Source organism: Leptodactylus fuscus, chromosome 6 (genome assembly GCF_031893055.1).
Source record: "Leptodactylus fuscus isolate aLepFus1 chromosome 6, aLepFus1.hap2, whole genome shotgun sequence".
NCBI classification, from domain to species: Eukaryota; Metazoa; Chordata; class Amphibia; order Anura; family Leptodactylidae; genus Leptodactylus; species Leptodactylus fuscus.
In genome coordinates this window covers 22,113,874-22,140,539 of record NC_134270.1, presented here as the reverse complement: position 1 = coordinate 22,140,539, position 26,666 = coordinate 22,113,874, and the positions used below count along the sequence as shown (strand labels likewise).

At 42.1% G+C, this 26,666-nt stretch overlaps 1 protein-coding gene and 1 long non-coding RNA gene across 2 annotated transcripts in view; one reads left to right on the top strand and one right to left on the bottom strand.

Annotated features, from left to right (window-relative positions):
* The first annotated feature begins 4,890 nt into the window (after positions 1-4,890).
* LOC142209952 (uncharacterized) overlaps positions 4,891-26,666 on the top strand; it is a 44,360-nt gene continuing 22,584 nt past the window's right edge. Inside the window, exons 1-39 of the mRNA XM_075278986.1 lie at positions 4,891-4,912; positions 5,692-5,945; positions 8,278-8,421; positions 8,736-8,892; positions 9,241-9,268; positions 9,859-9,967; positions 10,616-10,708; positions 10,905-10,968; positions 11,376-11,474; positions 11,566-11,669; positions 12,787-12,925; positions 13,259-13,377; positions 13,924-14,073; positions 14,211-14,381; positions 14,487-14,796; positions 14,936-15,003; positions 15,299-15,386; positions 15,475-15,592; positions 15,815-15,938; positions 16,040-16,176; positions 16,280-16,535; positions 16,718-16,960; positions 17,168-17,344; positions 17,428-17,573; positions 18,373-18,463; positions 18,555-18,944; positions 19,268-19,394; positions 19,866-19,984; positions 20,095-20,291; positions 20,458-20,641; positions 20,777-20,942; positions 21,292-21,416; positions 21,530-21,838; positions 21,928-22,131; positions 22,236-22,361; positions 22,495-22,665; positions 22,748-22,852; positions 23,344-23,439; positions 23,929-24,077. Coding sequence (XP_075135087.1) covers positions 5,742-5,945; positions 8,278-8,421; positions 8,736-8,892; positions 9,241-9,268; positions 9,859-9,967; positions 10,616-10,708; positions 10,905-10,968; positions 11,376-11,474; positions 11,566-11,669; positions 12,787-12,925; positions 13,259-13,377; positions 13,924-14,073; positions 14,211-14,381; positions 14,487-14,796; positions 14,936-15,003; positions 15,299-15,386; positions 15,475-15,592; positions 15,815-15,938; positions 16,040-16,176; positions 16,280-16,535; positions 16,718-16,960; positions 17,168-17,344; positions 17,428-17,573; positions 18,373-18,463; positions 18,555-18,944; positions 19,268-19,394; positions 19,866-19,984; positions 20,095-20,291; positions 20,458-20,641; positions 20,777-20,942; positions 21,292-21,416; positions 21,530-21,838; positions 21,928-22,131; positions 22,236-22,361; positions 22,495-22,665; positions 22,748-22,852; positions 23,344-23,439; positions 23,929-24,077 — 5,807 coding nt within the window. The 5' untranslated portion in view covers positions 4,891-4,912; positions 5,692-5,741. The remainder of the gene's footprint in view (positions 4,913-5,691; positions 5,946-8,277; positions 8,422-8,735; positions 8,893-9,240; positions 9,269-9,858; positions 9,968-10,615; positions 10,709-10,904; positions 10,969-11,375; positions 11,475-11,565; positions 11,670-12,786; positions 12,926-13,258; positions 13,378-13,923; positions 14,074-14,210; positions 14,382-14,486; positions 14,797-14,935; positions 15,004-15,298; positions 15,387-15,474; positions 15,593-15,814; positions 15,939-16,039; positions 16,177-16,279; positions 16,536-16,717; positions 16,961-17,167; positions 17,345-17,427; positions 17,574-18,372; positions 18,464-18,554; positions 18,945-19,267; positions 19,395-19,865; positions 19,985-20,094; positions 20,292-20,457; positions 20,642-20,776; positions 20,943-21,291; positions 21,417-21,529; positions 21,839-21,927; positions 22,132-22,235; positions 22,362-22,494; positions 22,666-22,747; positions 22,853-23,343; positions 23,440-23,928; positions 24,078-26,666) is intronic.
* LOC142210410 (uncharacterized) overlaps positions 26,089-26,666 on the bottom strand; it is a 6,720-nt gene continuing 6,142 nt past the window's right edge. Inside the window, exon 2 of the long non-coding RNA XR_012716985.1 lies at positions 26,089-26,331. This is a non-coding gene — a long non-coding RNA (uncharacterized LOC142210410). The remainder of the gene's footprint in view (positions 26,332-26,666) is intronic.

Below are 26,666 nucleotides of genomic sequence, written 5' to 3'. Positions count from 1 at the left end.
TGAGCTGTGTATCTAATCCTATCATGTGTGATACTGACTGCTGAGCTGTGTATCTAATCCTGTCATGTGTGATACTGTTGAGCTGTGTATCTAATCCTATCATGTGTGATACTGTCTGCTGAGCCGTGTATCTAATCCTACCATGTGTGATACTGTCTGCTGCGCTGTGTATCTAATCCTGTCATGTGTAATACTGTCTGCTGAGCTGTGTATCTAATCCTATCGTGTGTGATACTGTCTGCTGAGCTGTGTATCTAATCCTACCATGTGTGATAATGTCTGCTGAGCTGTGTATCTAATCCTACCATGTGTGATACTGCCTGCTGAGCTGTGTATCTAATCCCCTAATGTGTGATACTGCCTGCTGAGCCGTGCATCTAATCTCATCATGTGTGATGCTGTGTACTGAGCTGTGTATCTAATCCTACCATGTGTGATACTGTCTGCTGAGATGTGTATCTAATCATATCATGTGTGTTACTGTCTGCTGAGCTGTGTATTTAATCCCCACATGTGTGATACTGCCTGCTGAGCTGTGTATCTAATCCTATCATGTGTGATACTGTCTGCTGAGCTGTGTATCTAATCCTATCATGTGTGATACTGCCTGCTGAGCTGTGTATCTAATCCCCTAATGTGTGATACTGCCTGCTGAGCCGTGCATCTAATCTCATCATGTGTGATGCTGTGTACTGAGCTGTGTATCTAATACTATCATATATGATACTGCCTGCTGAGCTGTGTATCTAATCCTATCATGTGTGATACTGTCTGCTAAGCTGTGTATCTAATCCTATCATGTGTGATACTGTCTGCTGAGCTGTGTATCTAATCCTACCATGTGTGATACTGTCTGCTGAGCTGTGTATCTAATCCTACCATGTGTGATACTGCCTGCTGAGCTGTGTATCTAATCCTATCATGTGTGATACTGCCTGCTGAGCTGTGTATCTAATCCCCTAATGTGTGATACTGCCTGCTGAGCTGTGTATTTAATCCCCACATGTGTGATACTGCCTGCTGAGCTGTGTATTTAATCCCCTCATGTGTGATACTGCCTGCTGAGCTGTGTATCTAATCCTATCATGTGTGATACTGCCTGCTGAGCTGTGTATTTAATCCCCACATGTGTGATACTACCTGCTGAGCTGTGTATCTAATCCCCTAATGTGTGATACTGCCTGCTGAGCCGTGTATCTAATCCCCTCATGTGTGATGCTGTGTGCTGAGTTGTGTATCTAATCCTATCATATGTGATACTGCCTGCTGAGCTGTGTATCTAATCCTATCATGTGTGATACTGTCTGCTGAGCTGTGTATCAAATCCTCTCATGTGTGATACTGTCTGCTGAGCTGTGTATCTAATCCTATCATGTGTGATACTGACTGCTGAGCTGTGTATCTAATCCTATCATGTGTGATACTGACTGCTGAGCTGTGTATTTAATCCCATCATGTGTGATACTGTCTGCTGAGCTGTGTATCTAATCCTATCATGTGTAATACTGACTGCTGAGCTGCGTATCTAATCCTGTCATGTGTGATACTGCTGAGCTGTGTATCTAATCCTATCATGTGTGATACTGTCTGCTGAGGCGTGTATCTAATCCTACCATGTGTGATACTGTCTGCTGTGCTGTGTATCTAATCCTGTCATGTGTAATACTGTCTGCTGAGCTGTGTATCTAATCCTCTCATGTGTGATACTGTCTGCTGAGCTGTGTATCTAATCCTATCATGTGTGATACTGCCTGCTGAGCTGTGTATTTAATCCCCTCATGTGTGATACTCCCTGCTGAGCTGTGTATCTAATCCTATCATGTGTGATACTGCCTGCTGAGCTGTGTATCTAATCCCCTAATGTGTGATACTGCCTGCTGAGCTGTGTATTTAATCCCCACATGTGTGATACTGCCTGCTGAGCCGTGTATCTAATCCCCTCATGTGTGATGCTGTGTGCTGAGCTGTGTATCTAATCCTATCATATGTGATACTGCCTGCTGAGCTGTGTATCTAATCCTATCATGTGTGATACTGTCTGCTGAGCTGTGTATCTAATCCTCTCATGTGTGATACTGTCTGCTTAGCTGTGTATCTAATCTTATCATGTGTGATACTGACTGCTGAGCTGTGTATCTAATCCTATCATGTGTGATACTGACTGCTGAGCTGTGTATCTAATCCTGTCATGTGTGATACTGCTTAGCTGTGTATCTAATCCTATCATGTGTGATACTGACTGCTGAGCTGTGTATTTAATCCCCACATGTGTGATACTGCCTGCTGAGCTGTGTATCTAATCCCCTAATGTGTGATACTGCCTGCTGAGCCGTGTATCTAATCCCCTCATGTGTGATGCTGTGTGCTGAGCTGTGTATCTAATCCTATCATATGTGATACTGCCTGCTGAGCTGTGTATCTAATCCTATCATGTGTGATACTGTCTGCTGAGCTGTGTATCTAATCCTCTCATGTGTGATACTGTCTGCTTAGCTGTGTATCTAATCCTATCATGTGTGATACTGACTGCTGAGCTGTGTATCTAATCCTATCATGTGTGATACTGACTGCTGAGCTTTGTATCTAATCCTGTCATGTGTGATACTGCTGAGCTGTGTATCTAATCCTATCATGTGTGATACTGACTGCTGAGCTGTGTATCTAATCCTATCATGTGTGATACTGACTGCTGAGCTGTGTATTTAATCCCCACATGTGTGATACTGCCTGCTGAGCTGTGTATCTAATCCCCTAATGTGTGATACTGCCTGCTGAGCCGTGTATCTAATCCCCTCATGTGTGATGCTGTGTGCTGAGCTGTGTTTCTAATCCTATCATATGTGATACTGCCTGCTTAGCTGTGTATTTAATCCTATCATGTGTGATACTGTCTGCTGAGCTGTGTATCTAATCCTCTCATGTGTGATACTGTCTGCTTAGCTGTGTATCTAATCCTATCCTGTTTGATACTGTCTGCTGAGTCGTGTATCTAATCCTATCATGTGTGATACTGTCTGCTATGCTGTGTATCTAATCCCCTCATGTGTGATACTGTCTGCTGAGCTGTGTATCTAATCCCCTCATGTGTGATACTGCCTGCTGAGCTGTGTATCTAATCCTCTCATGTGTTATATTGTTAGCTGAGGGTTGTGAATAACCCCCCATGTGTGATACAGTCTCGGCTGGCTGTCCCTTACAGTTAGTTGGAGGTTAGGGGTTAGTGTCAGTGGATGATGAGCCTCCTACCCCCTGCTGTGCCGCAGCCTCTGATCGGTGGGATGTCTGATGTGAGGGTCTCCCCAGAATGAAGCCATTGAGTCCACAGCCAGGGCAGATTTCCTGGGGCTTCTCCGGCAGACTCTCTGCTCTGTCTCGGGGCCGCGGTCACAGACCGAGCCCTCACATAATTGTGCACTATCTGGTTTCACAACTATGTGGACTATGGAACTCGCAGTAACACAAGGATTGTCGACGATGGTCTGCAAAGGGCACAATCGCCGCTCTCCCTTGAGGTTCACCTTGTGGGATTATTTTTAGGGGATAACTTCAGATAGGGCCATGAAAAAAAAATCATTTCTAAATATAACGCCAGCTCCGTATCACACACAAGGGGATGCTGACGGGGAACAGGGCAAATTGTTCTGACCTTTTTAAGAATGGGGGGATGTTCCTTATGAGATCACAAAGCCCCTCACTTATAAAAGTGTCAGCGGCTCCGCTCAGTGCCCGTGTCCTTCCTGTTCTGGTAGCCAGGTATGTGGGGGGAAGACAAGATGCTGAGATACCCCGTATCTCTACAGGACTATCATATACTCTGGATACATTGTTTCTCTTAGTTATATACTTTGCTATATACATTGCACCCATCATCTTCTTTGGGATACAATTGATCTATTATATGCTGTGGGATACATTGTATCTATTATATGCTCTGGGATATATTGTATCTAATATACGCTGTGGGATACATTGTATCTATTATATACTTTAGGATACATTGTATCTAATATATGCTCCGGGATACATTGTATCTATTATATGCTCCGGGATACATTGTATCTATTATATGCTAGGCGATACATTGTATCTATTATATACTTTGGGATACATTGTATCTATTATATGCTCTGGGATATATTGTATCTATTATATGCTGTGGGATACATTGTATCTATTATATGCTCTGGGATATATTGTATCTATTATATGCTGTAGGATACATTATATCTATTATATACTTTGGGATATATGGTATCTATTATATGCTCTGGGATACATTGTATCTATTATATGCTCTGGGATACATTGTATCTATTATATGCTGTGGGATACATTGTATCTATTATATGCTGTGGGATACATTGTATCTATTATATACTCTGGGATACATTGTATCTATTATATGCTCCGGGATATATTGTATTTCTCTAGGATTTCACTCTATATTATTGGGTATATTTTATCTGTCTAGTATTTCTCTACACACCATTGGATATTTCGTATCTCTAGAGTTTCACTATATACTGTTGGCTACATTCTATTTCTCTAGGATTTTTAATTTTTTTTATGTAGATTGTGAGCCCCACATAGAGCTCACAATGCACATTTTCCCTATCAGTATGTCTTTTTTGGAATATGGGATGGAAATCCATGCAAACACGGGGAGAACATACAAACTCCTTGCAGATGGTTTTTTGCCCTTGGCGGGATTTGAACACCAGGACCCCAGTGCTGCAGGGCTGCAGTTCTAACCACTGAGTCACCGTGTGGCCCCTTCTCCAGGATTTTTTTTTTTTATACTATTGGATACATTGTATCTGTGTAGGATTCCTTTATATACATTGTATCTTAATAATTATTTCTATTATTTCTTCAGTCCTGTCCAGTCTCTGTTCATCTGAAACCATCGCAGGTAAGATAATATATATATATATATATATATATATATATATATATATATATATATATATGTATTCCTGAGTATGGACATGCTTTGTATGAGTATAGATGTGTATGTGACTGTACCTGAATACAATGCGAGTATGTATGTCTGTGTATGTATTGGGCATGGTTTTATAAATACTTATTGTACGGCCCCTCCTGTAATATCGGCGTCTATGGGGATTTTATCTGCTCTGTAATTTCCTCTCCCTTTGCCCTTTGGCTGCTCTTCAGTTTAGCTCCATTTAGGCTCTAGCTCCTACAGAGAGACTGAGGTAGTCTGAGACACGCCCTCTTTTCATCATTGGTTCAGACTGTAGCAGAGCAGCAGAGGGAGGGACAGAGCAGCAGCCTGAGCCAATAAGGAGGCAGGGGCGTGTCTCCGACTACCTCATACTGCACTGTAGTCACAGATCACACACCTCTGCTCTTCCCTAATGGAGCTAAGCTAAAAAAAAACTGCCAATTTCTGGGCTCTAGGCTGAAGGGTCCCTGTAATTACATATGAATAGATAGTGGGGGTCAATGAGTGTGATAACATAGACATTGGTCACTGCAATATCTATAATAGATTCCGCACAATAAAGGGTTTGCCTCGAATTATAGACCCTGTGGCCATTGAGATGTGTCTGGTATTGTAGTTCATGCCCTAGTTATGGATCTTCTGAAATACACTGTGCTGCTGTTGCCATGTTAATCTGCAGTTAGTAGGGCAGAGGACTCACTGACTTCTCTTACTTCTTCCATCAGGCACTGAGATCCCTTCTTCAACACTACACAGCCTCTTCTGAACCGCAACCATGAGTTCAGACGCGGAAATGGCGATTTTTGGGGTGGCCGCTCAGTTTCTCAGAAAATCTGAGAGGGAGCGGATAGAAGCCCAGAACAAACCGTTTGATGCAAGAACGTCTGTGTTTGTGATAGATACCAAAGAATCCTATGTGAAGGGCACCCTAACCAGCAAGGAAGGGGGGAAGGCGACTGTCAAAACAGAGGGTGGACAGGTAAGCATGTGGACAATGGTTGGGGCTGACACTTGGGGTACAGGATAGTGACACGATGACACTTGGGGTACAGGATAATGACAGGCTGATACTTGGGGTACAGGATAATGACAGGCTGACACTTGGGGTACAGGATAATGACAGGCTGACACTTGGGGTACAGGACAATGACAGGCTGACACTTGGGGTACAGGACAATGACATGCTGATACTTGGGGTACAGGATAATGACAGGCTGATACTTGGGGTACAGGATAATGACAGGCTGACACTTGGGGTACAGGATAATGACAGGCTGATACTTGGGGTACAGGATAATGACAGGCTGATACTTGGGGTACAGGATAATGACAGGCTGATACTTGGGGTACAGGATAATGACAGGCTGACACTTGGGGTACAGGATAATGACAGGCTGATACTTGGGGTACAGGATAATGACAGGATGATACTTGGGGTATAGGATAATGACAGGCTGACACTTGGGGTACAGGATAATGACAGGCTGATACTTGGGGTACAGGATAATGACAGGCTGATACTTGGGGTACTGGATAATGACAGGCTGATACTTGGGGTACAGGATAATGACAGGCTCACACTTGGGGTACAGGATAATGACAGGCTGACACTTGGGGTACAGGATAATGACAGGCTGACACTTGGGGTACAGGATAATGACAGGCTGATACTTGGGGTACAGGATAATGACAGGCTAACACTTGGGGTACAGGATAATGACAGGCTGATACTTGGGGTACAGGATAATGACAGGCTGATACTTGGGGTACAGGATAATGACAGGCTAACACTTGGGGTACAGGATAATGACAGGCTAACACTTGGGGTACAGGATAATGACAGGCTGATACTTGGGGTACAGGATAATGACATGCTGATACTTGGGGTACAGGATAATGACAGGCTGATACTTGGGGTACAGGATAATGACAGGCTGATACTTGGGGTACAGGATAATGACATGCTGATACTTGGGGTACAGGATAATGACAGGCTGATACTTGGGGTACAGGATAATGACAGGCTGATACTTGGGGTACAGGATAATGACAGGCTGATACTTGGGGTACAGGATAATGACAGGCTGATACTTGGGGTACAGGATAATGACAGGCTGATACTTGGGGTACAGGATAATGGCAGGCTGATACTTGGGGTACAGGATAATGGCAGGCTAACACTTGGGGTACAGGATAATGACAGGCTGATACTTGGGGTACAGGATAATGACAGGCTGATACTTGGGGTACAGGATAATGACAGGCTGATATTTGGGGTACAGGATAATGACATGCTGATACTTGGGGTACAGGATAATGACAGGCTGATACTTGGGGTACAGGATAATGACAGGCTGATACTTGGGGTACAGGATAATGACAGGCTGATACTTGGGGTACAGGATAATGACAGGCTGATACTTGGGGTACAGGATAATGACAGGCTGATACTTGGGGTACAGGATAATGACAGGCTGATACTTGGGGTACAGGATAATGACAGGCTGATACTTGGGGTACAGGATAATGGCAGGCTGATACTTGGGGTACAGGATAATGGCAGGCTCACACTTGGGGTACAGGATAATGACAGGCTGACACTTGGGGTACAGGATAATGACAGGCTGATACTTGGGGTACAGGATAATGACACACTGATACTTGGGGTACAGGATAATGACAGGCTGATACTTGGGGTTCAGGATAATGACAGGCTGACACTTGGGGTACAGGATAATGACAGGCTGATACTTGGGGTTCAGGATAATGACAGGCTGACACTTGGGGTACAGGATAATGACAGGCTGATACTTGGGGTACAGGATAATGACAGGCTGATACTTGGGGTACAGGATAATGACAGGCTGATACTTGGGGTACAGGATAATGACAGGCTGATACTTGGGGTACAGGATAATGACAGGCTGACACTTGGGGTACAGGATAATGACAGGCTGATACTTGGGGTACAGGATAAAGACAGGCTGATACTTGGGGTACAGGATAATAACAAGCTGAGACTTGGGGTACAGGATAATGACAGGCTGATACTTGGGGTACAGGATAATGACAGGCTGATACTTGGGGTACAGGATAATGACAGGCTGATACTTGGGGTACAGGATAATGACAGGCTATACTATAATGGGTGCAGATTGAGCAGTATCTACCAGATCCCGTTGCCACATTACATGGACTATTCTATATGGCTGTATGTAGGGGCCCCATTACAGATTTTGCATTGGGCTCCAGGATGATGACACTTGGGGTACAGAACCCTGACAATATGTATCCTTGCTTCTTATCCTCAGACTGTAACAGTGAAGGATGACCAAGTCTTCCCCATGAACCCCCCTAAATATGATAAAATTGAAGACATGGCGATGATGACTCACCTGAACGAGCCGGCTGTCCTGTATAACCTCAAAGAGCGTTATGCCGCCTGGATGATCTACGTAAGTGCATGAGACCTAGAACAACATGGAGACGAGTAGATGAGTTATATGTCTGATAGATGTTCCTCTCGGGTTCTCTGATTACTTGTATCATGAAAAGACTTGTTTGGGGCCCAGAATCTCATCGGACATAATGTAACTGCGCCGTCCTCTCCGCCATGGCTGGTATCAGTCTGCTGGCTGGAGTACTTGTGTTATTCTGAGCACTCATTACTGAATTTCAGACCCCAGGATATTTACACGACTCATTTTGGGTTGCCCATCATGTGACTGGTGTTGCCCTTTGTAACAAGTATCTTTCCTCTTGGTTATAGACATATTCCGGTCTGTTCTGTGTCACTGTGAACCCTTACAAATGGCTGCCTGTCTACAACCCCGAGGTGGTGGCTGGATACAGAGGCAAGAAACGTCAGGAGGCCCCACCACACATCTTCTCCATCTCTGACAACGCCTATCAGTTCATGTTGACTGGTAAGTCATCAGCTATGGCGGTTTTCACATGGCGCAGTCCAGGGTCTGTAGTACCATTGCCAGAGGACGGGTCAGATCTTCTCGGAGATTATCTATAAGTTGGTGTAGGAAGTGTCCATGTAATGGACTGTAGTGGTGAGCGGAGATGTAGGAAGTATTGGGCCGGGCTTCAATCATTCTGGTGGATCTGATCCATCTTCAGAGGTCAGGGACCCAGATAGACGGTCATTGTCCACCCAATTAGACTGGTTATGCCCAAACCAGCTCATGTATGGATCAACCATGGTCAGATGACCCTCAGACAGAGCATTCAGCCCATATGACTGGTTTTCTCTTCCTTTTCCACAGATCGTGAGAACCAATCCATCCTCATCACGTACGTATTATTTCTATACAGTTCTATATGGCGCCCCTTCTATCCTATGACCAGATTGTAGGAACAGAAAAGTGTTTTTGTAGGGACACCAGGTGAACAGGAGCACTAGTAAAAAATATCTATTTTCTGGCCCACCTCAATGGGAAACAACAAGAGAAACGGGTTACTTGTCCAGACTTACAAAGCTGTGCTAGAGGAGTCTTATTCATGGTCACATGACACAGCTGAGGAGCGGACGTCACCATCCCGCACTACAAGGACAACAGGGACCTTTCTAATGGACCAGTTATAAGGAGGCATAGTTGTGGGAGCGCAAGGAAGCGGCCAGATCTTATGTCCTATCTGAGCGGGAAGAGATAAAGATCGTGTCCCTATGATAACATATATATATATATATATATATATATATATATACACACCCTGTGCTCTAGATATTCAGTATATATATATACAGAGATAGACACACCCACAAATCCATCTATCTATCTGTATTTCTATATACTGAATCTTTCTTTCTTTCTCCACATGTCCTAGTCTCCTTGATATAATTCTGAGGTCTCTGACAGGATATTTTATTTATTTACCTCCAGAGGAGAATCTGGTGCTGGGAAGACTGTGAACACGAAACGTGTCATCCAGTACTTTGCAACAATTGCAGCTGTTGGTGACAAGAAGAAGGATGAGGCTTCCAAGAATAAGGTCTGTTCTATCTATCTATCTATCTATCTATCTATCTATCTATCTATCTATCTGTCTATCTATCTCCTATCTATCTATCTATCTATCTATCTATCTATCTATCCATCTATCTTTGTATCTATCTATCTATCTATCTATCTATCTATCTATCTATCGATCTCCTATCTATCTGTCTATCTATCTCCTATCTATCTATCTATCTATCTATCTGTCTATCTATCTCCTATCTATCTATCTATCTATCTATCTATCTATCTATCTATCTATCTATCTCCTATCTATCTGTCTATCTATCTCCTATCTATCTATCTATCTATCTATCTATCTATCTGTCTATCTATCTCCTATCTATCTATCTATCTATCTATCTATCTATCTATCTATCTATCTATCTATCTATCTCCTATCTATCTGTCTATCTATCTCCTATCTATCTATCTATCTCCTATCTATCTATCTATCTATCTATCTATCTATCTATCTATCTATCTATCTCCTATCTATCTGTCTATCTATCTCCTATCTATCTATCTATCTATCTATCTATCTATCTATCTATCTCCTATCTATCTATCTATCTATCTATCTATCTATCTATCTATCTATCCTATGACTGCTTATATATGACATCTTTGCTTCTTCTAACAGGGGACCCTTGAAGATCAGATTATCCAGGCTAACCCATTGCTGGAGGCCTTTGGTAATGCCAAGACTGTCAGGAATGACAACTCCTCCCGTTTTGTAAGTTACAGAAAATAATAATAATAATAATAATATATACTGCATATACATCTATATCTATATCTACCCACCTACCTATAGAAGTTGCAGTATATTGTCACTGTCCCTATTATGTTGTTATATTTCGTGGCTATATTTTTGATGTTTCTGTATATATTCCAGCCTGTGATGATTTTTGTCTCTTCCTGTATTTTAGGGTAAATTCATTAGAATCCATTTTGGCACCACAGGCAAATTGTCTTCTGCAGATATTGAAACATGTAAGTGGGAAATGGAAATGTTGTTGGCTTTTTTTTGTTACACACGGGCGGGTCCTAGATAATAGGCTGTGAAGTGTCACATCTGTCTCCATCGGTCTCGCGATTCGGAATGTTTTTGAATTCTTCATCATTCTCATAGATTGTAAGCTCTTGTGAGCCGGGCCCTCAGTCCCATTGTGTGAAGTGACTATTTCTTTGTAATGTATCTTTTTTGTCTGTATTTGAACCCTCACAATTGTACAGCGCTGCGGAATATGTTGATATTCTCATCTGTAACAATACATGAGAATATCATGCAGACCTCTTGTAGCTGCGCCGTCCTTTAGGCAAAAAAAGTGCAATTGTTTCATTTATTAGAATTTTTAGAATTTTTTTCTTTTCTCCTTCCACCATTTTGATGTTGTCAGATCTGTTGGAGAAATCCCGAGTGACCTTCCAGCTGAAAGCCGAGAGAAGCTACCACATCTTCTACCAGATCATGTCCAACAAGAGGCCTGAGCTGATTGGTGAGGAGACATCTTGAGTTTTTCTTACATATATTTTATGTCCTCTATACACTTGTATGTATACATGGCCTCTCTTTATATTTCCCCCCAGAAATGCTTTTGATTACAACAAACCCCTACGACTTCCCATTCGTCAGCCAAGGTGAAATCTCCGTAGCCAGCATTGATGACGCTGAAGAGTTGATGGCCACCGATGTAAGTGCGAAAGCCACCAGTATTGTAATCACTATGTACTTATAGAGGGTTCAGTATTGTGAGGCTTCATTGAAGAGATCCAGCTGGTGACCCCTATACAGTATTCATGATTGACCGTCCATATAATAAAAGAACAACGTGAATCCTCCAGAACTGGAGACGCGCTGTCTCATAGAAGGGCCTCCTGATGGCCATTTGGGGCTTGTTTGCTTTAAAGGGATTCTACCATTTAAACATTTTTTTTTCTAGTTCACATGTCGGAATAGCCTTAAGAAGGGCTATTCATCTTCTACCTTTATAAGTCGTCTCTGGCCCGCCGTTTGTTGAAAAATCAGTTTTTTGTTGGTATGCAAATTAGTTTTCTTGCAGCACTGGGGGCGGGCCTCAGCGCTCAAACAGCACTGGCGGTGTCCCAATGCTGCCAGAGAACTCTCTCCAGCGACGCCTCCATCTTCTTCAGCAACCGCCTCTTCATCTTCTTCTTCCGCCTTGGGTCAGACTTGTGCACCTGCGCAGTCGGTTCTGTCATCAGGACCCAGGCAGAGCCGAGTGCACAGGCCGGACAGCCGGCGGCCATTTTTTGGAGGCCGCTTACGCGCGCATGCACAATGTGCTCCTGTAGTTCTATGGAAAACAAGAGTGTACTGCGCATGCGCTTGTAAGAGGTCTAAAAAAAATGGCCGCCAGCTGGTCTGTGCACTCGGCTCTGCCTGGTTCTCTAAGTCTGACCCCAGGCAGAAGAAGATGAAGAGGCAGTTGCTGAAGAAGATGGAGGCGTCGCTGTACTGTTTGAGCACTGAGGCCCGCCCCCAGTGCTGCAAGAGATCTCATTTGCATACCAACAAAAACCTGATTTTTCAACGAACGGCGGGCCGGTGACGATTTATAAAGGTAGCAAACGAATAGCCTTTCTTAAGGCTATTCCGACATGTGAGCTAGAAAAAAAAGTGTTTAAATGGTAGAATCCCTTTAAATTGAGGACTTGTAACTTTTTGAAATTTTTTGTACTAAAAATATACAAACGTATCAGTGAGAATACAAAACATAAATACCCCCGGCAATTGTGACCTAACAAGACATATCCATGTTTAAGTGACTACGATTTCTTAATCCGCAGAGTGCCATTGATATTCTGGGATTCTCCGCTGATGAAAAGGTCTCAATTTACAAGCTGACAGGTGCCGTCATGCACTACGGGAACATGAAGTTCAAGCAGAAGCAAAGAGAGGAGCAGGCCGAGCCCGACGGCACAGAAGGTGAGCTCTGGGGGGAAAAAAAAATACTTAACGGAGGGAGAATAACCAGAGAGGAAATTCAGTCTTTTATTAAAAGGGTTAATGGCCCAAGTCATAATCAAAAACAATATAAAATAATATAAAATCTACACATTTGTGTTTATCAAAAGTATTTTGTCCACTCTCATCCTGCCTTAAAATAGTGTACAAATTATACTTCATGGATTACTAGTGCCAACTCCTGGTCATCGTTGGTAGTACAGCCATTAGTTTTAATAATGATAGCACCATGTTGATTTTCTACTTTTGTGTAATTATTTTGGACTATAACCATGAATATATATATATTTCCAGTTGCTGACAAGGCCGCCTACTTGATGAACCTGAATTCTGCAGATCTCCTGAAAGCACTCTGCTATCCCAGAGTCAAAGTTGGGAATGAATATGTCACCAAAGGCCAGACTGTGCAGCAGGTGAATGCTCCTCAGGACAACAGGCCTCTGTCGGGATAACTATACGAATATGCCATGACAATTCCAGGGTGAATTTCAGATGTTCACGACCAGGGTTGGACTAGCCCAACAGAGAAACACAGGATGGGCTTTGCTCTGACGCAGTTATGGGCCTCAACGGTCCATCAGTAGACTCACCACTGGCCACTTGGGTGGGATTTTTATGGGTTTATTGTCAAAAGGCCCCTTTTGTCCTACCGATGATCTTTCCCGTGAGAGCAATAATCATTTCTATAAAGATATGGTACAGATAGTGGACATGTTCTGTATAGAAGGATCCTTATTTCCTCTGGTAGGCACAGTGACCTTCATCCAACACTGGCTAAACTATTGGCCAAACTTTGCCTGGGTTTAAGGATTCAAGCAGATGTGGGATCCTACGCATCATTCTTTTAAGTGCCCAAGTGACTACAATCCATTATAGTTTATTGTGCGTATGATGTATCACATACTAGAAAGAAGATGTAATGTCAACTTGTTCATATTGGTCTTTGCTTTGTTGTCCAGGTGAACAACTCTGTTGGTGCCTTGGGGAAGGCAGTCTACGAGAAGATGTTCTTATGGATGGTGACACGTATCAATGAACAGCTGGACACAAAACAGCCAAGGCAGTTCTTTATTGGTGTCCTGGATATCGCTGGATTTGAAATCTTTGATGTAAGTACCTGGGCCGACCAGTCATCAAGCACAGTCTTGACAATAATAATAGCAATGCTCATGTTTGCTTGGTCCTGAATCTGCGTCAAGGAAATAAACCTTGCCATTGACATTGGGTTATTGTTATATGTCTACAGTTCAACAGCTTGGAACAACTTTGCATCAACTTCACCAACGAGAAGCTACAACAGTTCTTCAACCACCACATGTTTGTGCTGGAACAAGAGGAGTACAAGAAAGAAGGGATTGAGTGGGAGTTCATTGACTTCGGCATGGACTTGGCCGCCTGCATTGAGCTTATTGAGAAGGTATCTTTGATTTTTGATCTTCTTCTCTTCATATCTTAGGGACATTTTTCATTTGTCATAACTCAAAAAAGTGCCAATCAAACCTAACTCCCTTATTTTACATAGCCCATGGGCATCTTCTCCATCCTTGAAGAGGAGTGCATGTTCCCTAAGGCGACAGACACTTCCTTCAAGAACAAGCTGTATGATCAACATCTTGGCAAATCCAACAACTTCCAGAAGCCAAAACCAGCCAAAGGCAAAGCCGAGGCTCACTTCTCCCTGGTCCACTACGCTGGAACTGTGGACTACAACATCTCTGGCTGGCTTGACAAGAATAAGGACCCACTGAATGAGACTGTCATTGGGCTCTACCAGAAGTCATCTATGAAAACTTTGGCCTACCTCTTCTCCAGCTACGCAGCAGCTGAAGCAGGTAAATTTGGTTATAGATCCCAATGACCTAATATGTGAAGAGGCTTTCACATTGAGTTGCATGCACTCTTGTTATGGATGGCTTATAAACATAGATCATATAGCACAGCAATGAGTCATATTGTCGTATTAACCCACAGAGGGCGGTTCCAAGAAAGGTGGCAAGAAGAAGGGTTCTTCCTTCCAGACCGTGTCTGCTCTGTTCAGGGTATGTCGTCACATTACTATATCTCATTAGGCTATATTAATGTCCTATGTCCATGACTGGTCACAGGCTACACTGTCTACCCATATTCTGATACCTCTTCCCAAACCTACTTCGCTGTGGCTTACACAGCCAACCCAAAATCACCCATAAATTTCACCTAATTTTGCATACTCTTTCAATAAACTTCCTATTGTTGCCATTATTTGAGCCAAGTGAGGAGATATCAAGTCGCCTGCAGTTAGTTCAGACCAGTAAGTTCAGACGACTGACTATATTTCCCTCTCACCGGTTACAGGAGAACTTGAACAAACTGATGACCAATCTCAGGACAACCCACCCTCACTTTGTACGTTGCCTCATCCCCAATGAGACCAAAACTCCAGGTAGGATTGGCAAAAATGTGGTAAAACTTCTTCAAAAAGTTGTCAGATAAATCTCCTAAAATACTATATATTATATGCTTACCTATAGGTGCTATGGAACATGAGCTGGTGTTGCACCAGTTGCGGTGTAATGGTGTGCTGGAGGGAATTAGGATCTGCAGGAAGGGTTTCCCAAGCAGAATCCTATACGGTGATTTCAAGCAGAGGTAAATGACAAATTATAGTACAATAGTTGTCATGGATTGATGGCGACATTAAACTATTATATTGCTTATTATGTTGCTCCCTAATTGTATGTCACCTATTCCCAAATTCCAGAAGTAATTGGCCACCATTGTTCTTCTCCTTTAACTATGTTCAACATTTTATGGATTTATTTTTACCAAGAATCTGTAATCCAACCAAATTCATTGTCCCTGTTTTAATAGATACAAGATCTTAAACGCCAGTGCTATCCCAGAAGGTCAATTCATTGACAGCAAGAAAGCTTCTGAGAAGCTTCTTGGATCCATCGATATTGACCACACACAGTACAGATTTGGACACACAAAGGTGAATATTTATACCCGCATATAGGCTATACACTCACTATTAATTCAGTATTAAGTTCTTGTTTTCCATATATTACAATGTTATTTGTGCAAAATCTTAAGGTCTTCTTCAAAGCTGGTCTACTGGGGACACTGGAAGAGATGCGAGATGACAGATTGGCGCAAGTCATCACTCGCACTCAAGCCATGTGCAGAGGATATCTCATGAGGGTAGAATTCAAGAAGATGATGGAAAGGAGGTATTTAACCAGTCTTAGGAGTTTTGAGGAATTAGATATTGTGGAAACCTCATGAGATATGTCAAAAGTTGACATTCTATAACTCCTGTGTCTTGATTCATAGGGAAGCAATATTCAGCATTCAATATAACATCCGAGCATTCATGAATGTCAAAACTTGGCCATGGATGAAGCTTTACTTCAAGATCAAGCCTCTCCTGAAGAGTGCCGAGTCTGAGAAAGAGATGGCCAACATGAAGGAAGAGTTTGCGAAGACTAAGGAAGCTCTGGCCAAGTCAGAAGCCAAGAGGAAAGAGCTGGAGGAGAAGATGGTTAAGATTCTCCAAGAGAAGAACGACCTCCAGCTTCAAGTCCAGTCTGTGAGTCTGAGTTCATTTAAAGTATCTCAAACATTGACTTTCCTCCATATAATTCTTCAATAATATTCTTGCTCCAAGTTATTTTATACAGTTAAGTTGTAAACCTTAATTGTTAGTGATCTTGTTGTCGCAAACTTCTTCAGACATGACACCTTACAATTCTACTTACTTCCTCGGCTTAGGAATCTGACAACTTAAATGATGCCGAGGAGAGATGCGATCAATTGATCAAAACTAAAATTCAATTGGAAGCCAAGATTAAAGAGCTGAATGAAAGATTGGAAGACGAGGAAGAGTCAAATGCCGAGTTGACAGCCAAGAAGAGGAAACTGGAGGACGAGTGCTCTGAACTGAAGAAAGACATTGATGACCTTGAGTTGACTTTGGCCAAGGTTGAGAAAGAGAAACATGCCACAGAAAACAAGGCAAGTAATAATAATATTAACTATACCCAGATGCAGATATTGCTTTGGTTTGTTCTTTGTTTTGTAGAAGAAACATGTTACAGGAACAATTCCAGGACATTGCACCTTCAACTTTCATGGACACCATACAGTAGTATTTTCCATGTCTGACCAAGCTCGACCAAAACGTGACTTGTTAAAAGAATTATTTTCTTATTTGTTGTAAAGGTCAAAAACCTCACAGAAGAGATGGCTGTCTTGGATGAAAGCATTGCCAAACTTACAAAAGAGAAGAAAGCTCTGCAAGAAGCCCACCAACAAACGCTAGACGACCTCCAGGCTGAAGAAGACAAAGTGAACACATTGACCAAAGCAAAGACCAAGCTTGAGCAACAAGTTGATGACGTGAGTAACTCGATGAATCTAAAATTGGAGATGAAGCAAAGAATACAAAATCTATTTGCTAAGATGGTCGGCCTTTCTTCTAGCTTGAGGGATCTTTGGAGCAAGAAAAGAAACTGCGAATGGACCTTGAAAGATCCAAGAGGAAACTGGAGGGTGATCTTAAATTAGCCCAAGAAACCCTAATGGATCTAGAAAATGACAGGCAGCAGCTGGATGAAAAACTAAAAAAGTGAGTATGGATGTCATGTAAGCAAACAAAATATGGAGTAGATAGACATTTGGTGCAGTGATCTTCATATTTAAAGGCCACTTCACTTTATTTAGCAGAAAACGATCTGAATCTGAATGTTTTTGGGTCAGATAGGTCATTGCTATAGAAATGTTCGACACTCAGCAATCCCCGGCATTGGTTCTTGCATTAGGGCTCCAGTTTTACCCACCTGGAACAGGGTTGTTGTCTTAAAACATGCCAATGCTGATCCAGGAGGCAAAGGGGAGGATGCACTGGGGGAGGGGAGCATGAGGCATGACATACTAGCACATGGGTCATGGGCTACCCTAGTCAGAGGATGGCAGAGCAAAGTATAATATGGCAGCCAAACTTACCTTTGTTAAGATCACCAAGGCTGGAAAGATTTCAACAAAAAGACTAGGCTGTATGAGGGTCATCCTCTGCCCCCCATAAAGCAGATTTGCTGCAGACTACTCTCAGTCCCATGTTTAGCTGAAAGTCCTATCTACCAGATAAGGAGGATCTTTTATAAAACCAAAAACATCAGAGACAAGGATCACACTGAAAAGTTATGATGTGTTACGGTATTACTTTCATGTCAGGGTCGACATCCTTAAAATTATTGCAAGGGACACTAACTGCTTCAGTTCTTCTCAAAATTGGCACCCCATCCAAAACAGTTTGCTACCCACCTGTTCTAGAAGATCATCTTAAGAAATGTAGTCTCATGCTCATGGGGTTGAGATCTCCTACAAGTCATCCAAACCAGTCTAACCCAAGCAACATTTTCCTGTAGGAAAGACTTTGAAATTAGCCAATTTGCAAGCAAAATTGAGGATGAACAGGCTCTTGGTGCTCAGTTACAGAAGAAGATTAAAGAATTACAGGTATGGTTGACATAAAGGACACTACGCCATTGTGTAGTGTGAAAGGGACAAGATTTTTATTGAAAATGTCTTATTTTTCTTTAATTCCAAGGCTCGTATTGAGGAACTGGAGGAAGAAATTGAGGCAGAACGTGCAGCCCGCGCCAAGGCTGAGAAGCAACGTTCCGATCTTTCCAGGGAGCTTGAAGAGATCAGTGAGCGCCTGGAAGAAGCCGGTGGTGCAACCTCTGCTCAGATTGAGATGAACAAGAAGCGTGAGGCTGAATTCCAGAAGATGCGACGTGACTTGGAAGAAGCTACCTTACAACATGAAGCCACTTCTGCCGCTCTACGGAAGAAGCATGCAGACAGCGCTGCTGAGCTTGGAGAACAAATTGATAATCTACAGCGGGTCAAACAGAAACTGGAAAAAGAGAAGAGTGAACTCAAGATGGAGATTGATGACCTGGCCAGCAACTTGGAATCTGTCTCCAAATCAAAGGTAAGGCGGACTCTCTCATTGACATATAGAACAGCGACCGGTAGCAGCAAACTCACTCCAGCTAGTAAAGGGTGCAGAGTACACATGGCTATACAGTCCCAAATATAAACTCCAAAATGCAACATTTCAGCCACAACAGGTCATTGTGTTTTACTGGAGCCATACGAGTAAAGATTTCCTTAACTTTTTCTGAAGTATATTTGGATGCTGTCATGTTTTCTAAAGTGTTCCTACTGAAAACACAAAAAACTTAATTATCTCCAACAATCTAATTGTTTAGAAATTTCAGTTCTGTCTAAAACCTTGTGTTGTGTTTTGTGTAGGCCAACTTTGAAAAAATTTGCCGCACCCTTGAAGACCAGTTGAGTGAACTCAAGACCAAAGAAGAAGAACATCAAAGACATATTAATGATATCAGTGCTCAAAGAGCCCGACTGCAAACTGAAAATGGTGAGTTGTGTTGAAGAGTACCCAGATAGTACCCAGACGGTTCCCAGACAGTACCCAGATGGTAACCATACAGTACCCAGACAGCACCTAGACAGTACCCAGACAGTACCCAGATGGTAACCAGACAGTATCCAGACAGTACCCAGACGGTAACCAGACAGTACCCATACAGTACCCAGACAGCACCTAGACAGTACCCAGACAGTACCCAGACGGTAACCAGACAGTATCCAGATGGTAACCAGACGGTAACCAGACAGTAACCAGACAATACCCAGACAGTAACCAGACAGTAACCTCACAGTACCCAGACGGTAATCAGACGGCACGCAGACAACACCCAGATGGTAACCAGACAGTACCCAGATGGTATCCAGACAGCACCCACACAGTACCCAGACGGCACCCACACAGTACCCAGAAATATTGCTTTATTATCTATGATCCATAATTGGTAAATATTTCACATAGGTGAATTTACTCGCCAACTGGAGGAAAGAGATGCCCTGATCTCTCAGCTGTCTAGGGGCAAACAGGCTTTCACTCAGCAAATTGAAGAGCTCAAGAGGCAACTGGAGGAGGAGACAAAGGTGTGTGACATAAGAACATCTTGTGGAACTAGAGGAATAGGGAGTCCTTGTGGAGTTATAGGAAGTTGGTATGAAAGATGGTAATATTGCATGTAATTATTTTTCCTTAGGCTAAGAATGCCCTTGCCCACGGCTTACAATCTTCCCGCCATGACTGTGACTTATTGAGGGAACAATTTGAAGAGGAGCAAGAGGCAAAGGCTGAACTTCAACGCGCTTTGTCTAAGGCCAATGGCGAAGTTGCACAATGGCGAACAAAATATGAGACAGACGCCATCCAGCGTACAGAGGAGCTGGAAGAAGCCAAGTAGGTGTCTTATAAACTTATGTATTGCTTAGTGTTACCCTACCGAACTTAGGTACTGAAACTAGTGGCAGAATTATTTCTTCTGATAGACATTCGTTTGAATTATGAAATGAGTACTACATGGCTTAAAAAGTTGACAAATGCACCTTTTCATGTAATAATCCAGGAAAAAATTGGCCCAAAGACTACAAGAGGCTGAAGAACACATTGAGGCTGTGAATTCCAAGTGTGCCTCCCTTGAGAAGACCAAGCAAAGGTTGCAGAATGAAGTTGAGGATCTAATGGTTGATGTGGAAAGGTCCAACGCTGCCTGTGCTGCCCTAGACAAGAAGCAGAAGAACTTCGATAAGGTGTGAATGGAAACGTCTTGCATAGTCTACGTCAATTTTGGATTCTTGGTCTAATTCTGCCATTTTGTGCTTGCATCCTATTATAAAAACGATGTAATATTTCATTGCGTATTTGCATCCCTCTGTACCCTATAGGTTCTGGCTGAATGGAAGCAGAAATACGAGGAGGCACAGGCTGAGCTTGAAGCGTCTCTGAAAGAGTCCCGTTCTCTGAGCACTGAACTGTTCAAAATGAAGAATGCCTATGAAGAGTCCATGGACCACTTGGAGACCATCAAGAGAGAGAACAAGAACTTGCAACGTAATAATAATAGCTAAGACTATAGTATAAATATATCTTATGTAATTATACGTCCACATGGAAAAAGACTCTGAAAAAAGTTAAAAAAAAGTGTCCAATGAGTAGCAGATTAGTTGTCTTCTGAGTCCTTTGTAATGAGGACATCCTGGAAGGTGTAAATAGATATCGTGGCTCAATGTAAAACCTCCAGTTAGTGATGCTTCTAATTTAATGTCAATCTTGTCCCAGTTGTTTCATAGTAAATTTGTATACCGCACATTACTTATTACTCATCGTCTTGGAGAGTCACTTATGAGAATGTGGATAATTGTCCGATGCAGATCCCAATGACTCTTCTTTTTTTCTGCAGAGGAGATTTCAGACCTTACTGAACAAGTATCAGAGAGTGCAAAAATGCTTCATGAAGTAGAAAAGGCTAAAAAACAAATTGAGATGGAGAAGAGCGAGGTCCAGACGGCTCTTGAGGAGGCAGAGGTAATTATTTACTAAAAGGAATGGCGTAATTGTCTTACTATTTTTGTCCACTCCTCCACCAAAGTTGAAGCTGGTGGTTCCATGTACTTGATGCTTCCTTCTGCACCTTACAGGCATCTCTTGAACATGAAGAAGGAAAGATCCTCAGAATCCAGTTGGAGCTCACCCAAGTGAAATCAGAAATTGACAGGAAGATTGCAGAAAAAGATGAAGAAATTGACCAACTGAAGAGGAACCACGTCAGGATTGTTGAATCCATGCAAAGCACTTTGGATGCTGAAATTAGAAGCAGAAATGATGCTCTGAGGTTAAAGAAGAAAATGGAAGGAGACCTGAATGAGATGGAGATCCAGCTGAGCCATGCCAACCGCCAGGCAGCAGAATCTCAAAAGCAGCTGAGAAATGTCCAGGGTTTGCTTAAGGTAAATGGCTGGAGACTTGGATATAAAGATGTCTATTGGTAGGGTAGCACCTTTACTTACGTCCTACTCATTCTGCTTCCTTCTCATAGGATGTCCAAATTCACCTGGATGACTCCCTTAGGACTAATGAAGACCTTAAAGAACAGCTGGCAATGGTGGAGCGCAGAGCAAACCTCATGCAAGCCGAGGTGGAGGAAATTAGAGCAGCTCTGGAACAAACTGAGAGGAGCAGGAAGGTCGCTGAACAGGAGTTGCTGGATGCAAGTGAACGTGTCCAACTTTTGCACTCTCAGGTAGATCTATCGTACATAGAAGATAAATGGAAGTCATCTGACAAAAGTGAATGAACCACTTGCTAAAATATTAGAATCTCAACCAACCAGTTCCTTTTTTCCAGAACACAAGCTTGATAAACACAAAGAAGAAGCTGGAGAACGACATTGCCCAGCTGCAGACGGAGGTTGAGGAGGCCATTCAGGAGGCTAGGAATGCAGAAGAGAAAGCCAAGAAAGCAATAACAGATGTGAGTAATAAAGACTATTTTTATAATATGAGGGCCTTAAATCTTACAAATATTCACCTAGAACTTAACTTTATCCCTTGGTGGTTTTCTTATTGTCAACTTTTTATTCTTAATATTCCTCCTGTCCTTCTAGGCTGCCATGATGGCTGAAGAACTGAAGAAGGAACAAGACACCAGCGCTCATCTCGAGAGGATGAAGAAGAACCTTGATCAGACAGTGAAGGATCTTCAACTCCGTCTGGATGAGGCAGAACAACTGGCTCTTAAAGGAGGGAAAAAGCAGCTCCAAAAATTGGAGGCCAGGGTGTGTACTAAGGACTTAGAATATCTGCAAACATAAAACTTTAGTTGTCACGTATGTCAAACTTCTTTTGTTTCTGTTCTAGGTGAAGGAGCTGGAAAATGAGCTAGAAGCTGAGCAGAGGCGCGGCTCTGACGCCATTAAAGGTGTTCGTAAATATGAGAGACGTGTAAAGGAGCTTACCTACCAGGTAAGGAAACCAACTACCGACACTTTATGGGATCACAGGACATCCAATGGGATGGACATGTTTTACCTCTACAGATTGTAATGTCTAAAACTATACTACCTATAATACTAAATGTTGGTTACCTTTCTTGAGTGGTCCTACATTTGAGTATTGAGAAGTCTTTATTGTCCAGGGCCCTGGTCACATTACATTGGTAATGTAATGCTTAGCGTGTACATTGGAAAAAGCTCCTGATATACACACTAAGTATATCTATAGGGCTCCATTTAGTCGCCATGTGTCCTTTTGGCCTCCATTAAGTCACCATTATGATTCAGCAGCCACTAAACCAAAGATCAAATGGTCGAGTGTAAAATTTACTGGCCAAGAAGGTGTATCCAATACAGTATGGACTAGCATGTAGAACCCCTACTGGACACACACATAACATATCAAAATAGTGTTGGCCTTAGTTAACTTTCATCAATGTGTCTTTTTTTCTATATTTTCAGTCTGAGGAAGACAAGAAGAACGTCATGAGACTTCAAGACCTGGTCGACAAACTTCAGCTCAAAGTCAAGGCTTATAAGAGGCAAACCGAGGAGATTGTAAGTCATGTTTTCTATCGACCTTGTTATACAAAACCTTGTAACTCATATAACAGTGAAGTAGCCAACGTTATACGGTGATATCACACATAGTATCATGATGGGTAAAACCAATAATAGGTTGTAGGTTGGACTTGATGGACCGATGTCTTTATCCAACCTCATCAACTATGTAACTATGTAAAATAACCAAATTGGACCTGAACTAACTCGTTGTCCATTGATCTACGTTGGGTATGGAATTCTGCAATCATCTTGATTCAGCTTGTTACCAAATAATATGTAAAATGTATAAACCATACCAAATATACTTAGTATGGAAGATCTTTAGCGCTTTATTCATGTCTGTCACAACATATTGTAAAAGTCTATGTGAATTGTAAGACTATTTGATGAGCCATGTACCATTGGTGGACTCTTGTCTTGTACAGTTACTCAATCCTGTAGCATGGCGTGATCTTATAATCCTTCCATATTTTATCTTCTCAGGAGGAACAATCCAATGTCAACCTGTCCAAATACCGCAAAGTGCAGCATGAACTGGAGGAGGCAGAGGAGCGTGCCGATATTGCCGAGTCTCAGGTCAACAAGCTTCGGGCTAAGACAAGGGAAGTCACCAAGATCTCCAAGAGCGAAGAGTGAGAGGAGCAACTGAGCCACAAGGTGAATGAAGAAAAGCACATAATGTGAAATCTTTGTCACTTTGTCCCTAAATTAATGTTGTCTTAAATAAACTGTAGAACTTTGCAAGAAAGTGATGGTGGTCTGTTAATTTTTTATTTGAGTCCTTCACACTTAAGGGACATCCACTTTGATGCTCCTCACAATGAGGTTGTAAGTTATTGTAATTAAACTAATACAAAGTAGTGGAAAAAGCTGGACCGGATTATTATATAGATTCTCCAGTTTGGGCAGTCACTACATGTTAGAATTGTCCATTCAGATGGTCATAACGTTTCATACCTGTTGAGACCTCCAGCGATCAGCTGTAATGGTGGAGAAAACTGGCAGCACCATCACAGGAGACATAAAGCACTACACCGTGGTCTGTGTAATGCAGGACACGACAAGTCCTCCGGGACAAAATGGTAATCATGGTCTTGGTGATCATTCCAACCAAGAGATGAGGATCTCAAACAAAGGAGCCACTTAGCTAAACACAGAAACAATATTGGCAATGCAGGTGACCAAGAAGAAAAAAAAAAAGAATTCAGTAAAATTTTAGATTTCCCATACTGAGGACAGTCTGACCAGCGATGATAGATGAAATAGAATGAAGTTGGACACTTCTACCCTAAGCAATGCGAGAGCGGGACAACATTTTGTTCATGTTCCTCCTCATGGTGAGAAGTATCTACCTCTATGTGGGTAACGTAAGCATAACGTAGATAGGATTCTCTTGGTGGCCATGGATGGTGATAAGCACGGAAAACCTGAATATACACTACCATTATTTTGTGAAACCAGTAAAGGAGGTGTTTCAACTTGGTTTTCTTGGTCGTAACTCTATAGTTGCGGAGTCTTGGACTAGAAAATACAAGTTATTGCAGATATATATTGTTAGAACCTAAATGTTACTACAGTCATTCATGGCCAACGTGTGTTATGAGCAATAATGTGTGACCCAGGCTTAAGATTGTTGGGCAGATATAGGACACCTTGAGATGTATGAGAAGACCTTGTGGTGAGGTACAATAGACTTTCAGGGGTATAAGAAGGTTGTGCAGGTCACAGTAAACCTTGAGATGTATGTGAAGGTTGAAGAAGATGTTGCGTTGAGGAACAAGAGACCTTTCTGGGTATAATAACATTGTACTGGTGTAGTAAACCTTAAAATGTCTGAGAAGGTTGGGAAAATACAGAAGACCTTAAAATTTGGGGAATTACCGTAGATCTTGGAATATCTAATGTGGTCAAGAAAGAACAGCAGATCTTCAGATGTCGAATATGGTTGGAGCAAGAATTGACTTCACGACTTGTTGAAGACATGGAACAGGACCTTGTGATATCAACAAGTCTGAGGAGATAGGGTGTCCCTTGAGATTTATGAGAAGGTTGGTAAGGTACAAGAGCAATACAGATTCATGAGAAAGTTGTACTGTCTCATCAGACCTCGTATCAGATGGGTTTGTTAAGATAAAGCGACATCTTTGGAGGAGCCTGACATTGACTCGGTATCCAATACCTGCTCTTTAAATACGACAGTGATTTCACCGGCCCATAATCCCCTGTTCTGGCTCCTATGTCTTCTTTCACCAGCTCAAGGAAGATTTCATTACAAGATGTGGAGTGTTAAATATTTTACTATAAGTAGATGTTACTTAGATGTGGAGAAGCCATCTGCTCCTTATCAAGTATCGGAGATCTGATCAGACATTGTAACTCCTTACATAAATACATTATTTTCTAATGGGTCGTGTACAATACAGAATGTGGCGTACATGTGACTCCACGTATCGGCCAACACATGCCGAAATCTGACAATTGTCGGCAAACTGTGAAACTAACAAATAATTTGTTGTGGAGAGAAAAGGAAAAAGTAAGAAAAACATCGAAAAAAGAAACAAAAAACCCGAACAAAACATACTGAGAAATAATTTTATTTAGAGAATATTTAGAGTTATTAATACACAAATTACACAATTCTCATCATGAATAAATTCTTAGGGATAAACTTTTAATAAGGGGAATGAATTGTGTCGGGGACTGAAACATTTCCTACAACGGACTGGGTGACGGATGATATGAGATACAATGTACAGTACATAAGGGCTATACGGGGTTAATAAGTTATCACATGGAGGATACCAGGGATTTCATAGACGTCTTGTATTTGCAGGCAGATCCTCCACTTGTCGCACAGTCACATTACATATATTCCGTTTGTAGTTTCTGAAAAGAAAAAAAGAAAAAAAAAATTAAAATACTTAAAGGGGAAGTTCATTATTTGTGCTTTAAGGTAATATTTAGGAGACAGAGAGAATGAGAAGATCTGGACATAGTAATGAGATTACTGCTCCTTCTTAACTGTGAGAGACGTGTAAGATATATCAGATACTTGGGTGCTGGGGGTTAGCGGTGTATCACGCGATTATCAGTGGTGTCAGTAACAGGGGGCGGGGCTGTGACAACCTCTCAGACATGATATACAGGCTGGTGGTCTGTAGATAAATAACTATTAATGTTCTATCATTTCAGCAAACATTTACACATCCTCTATGTACAAT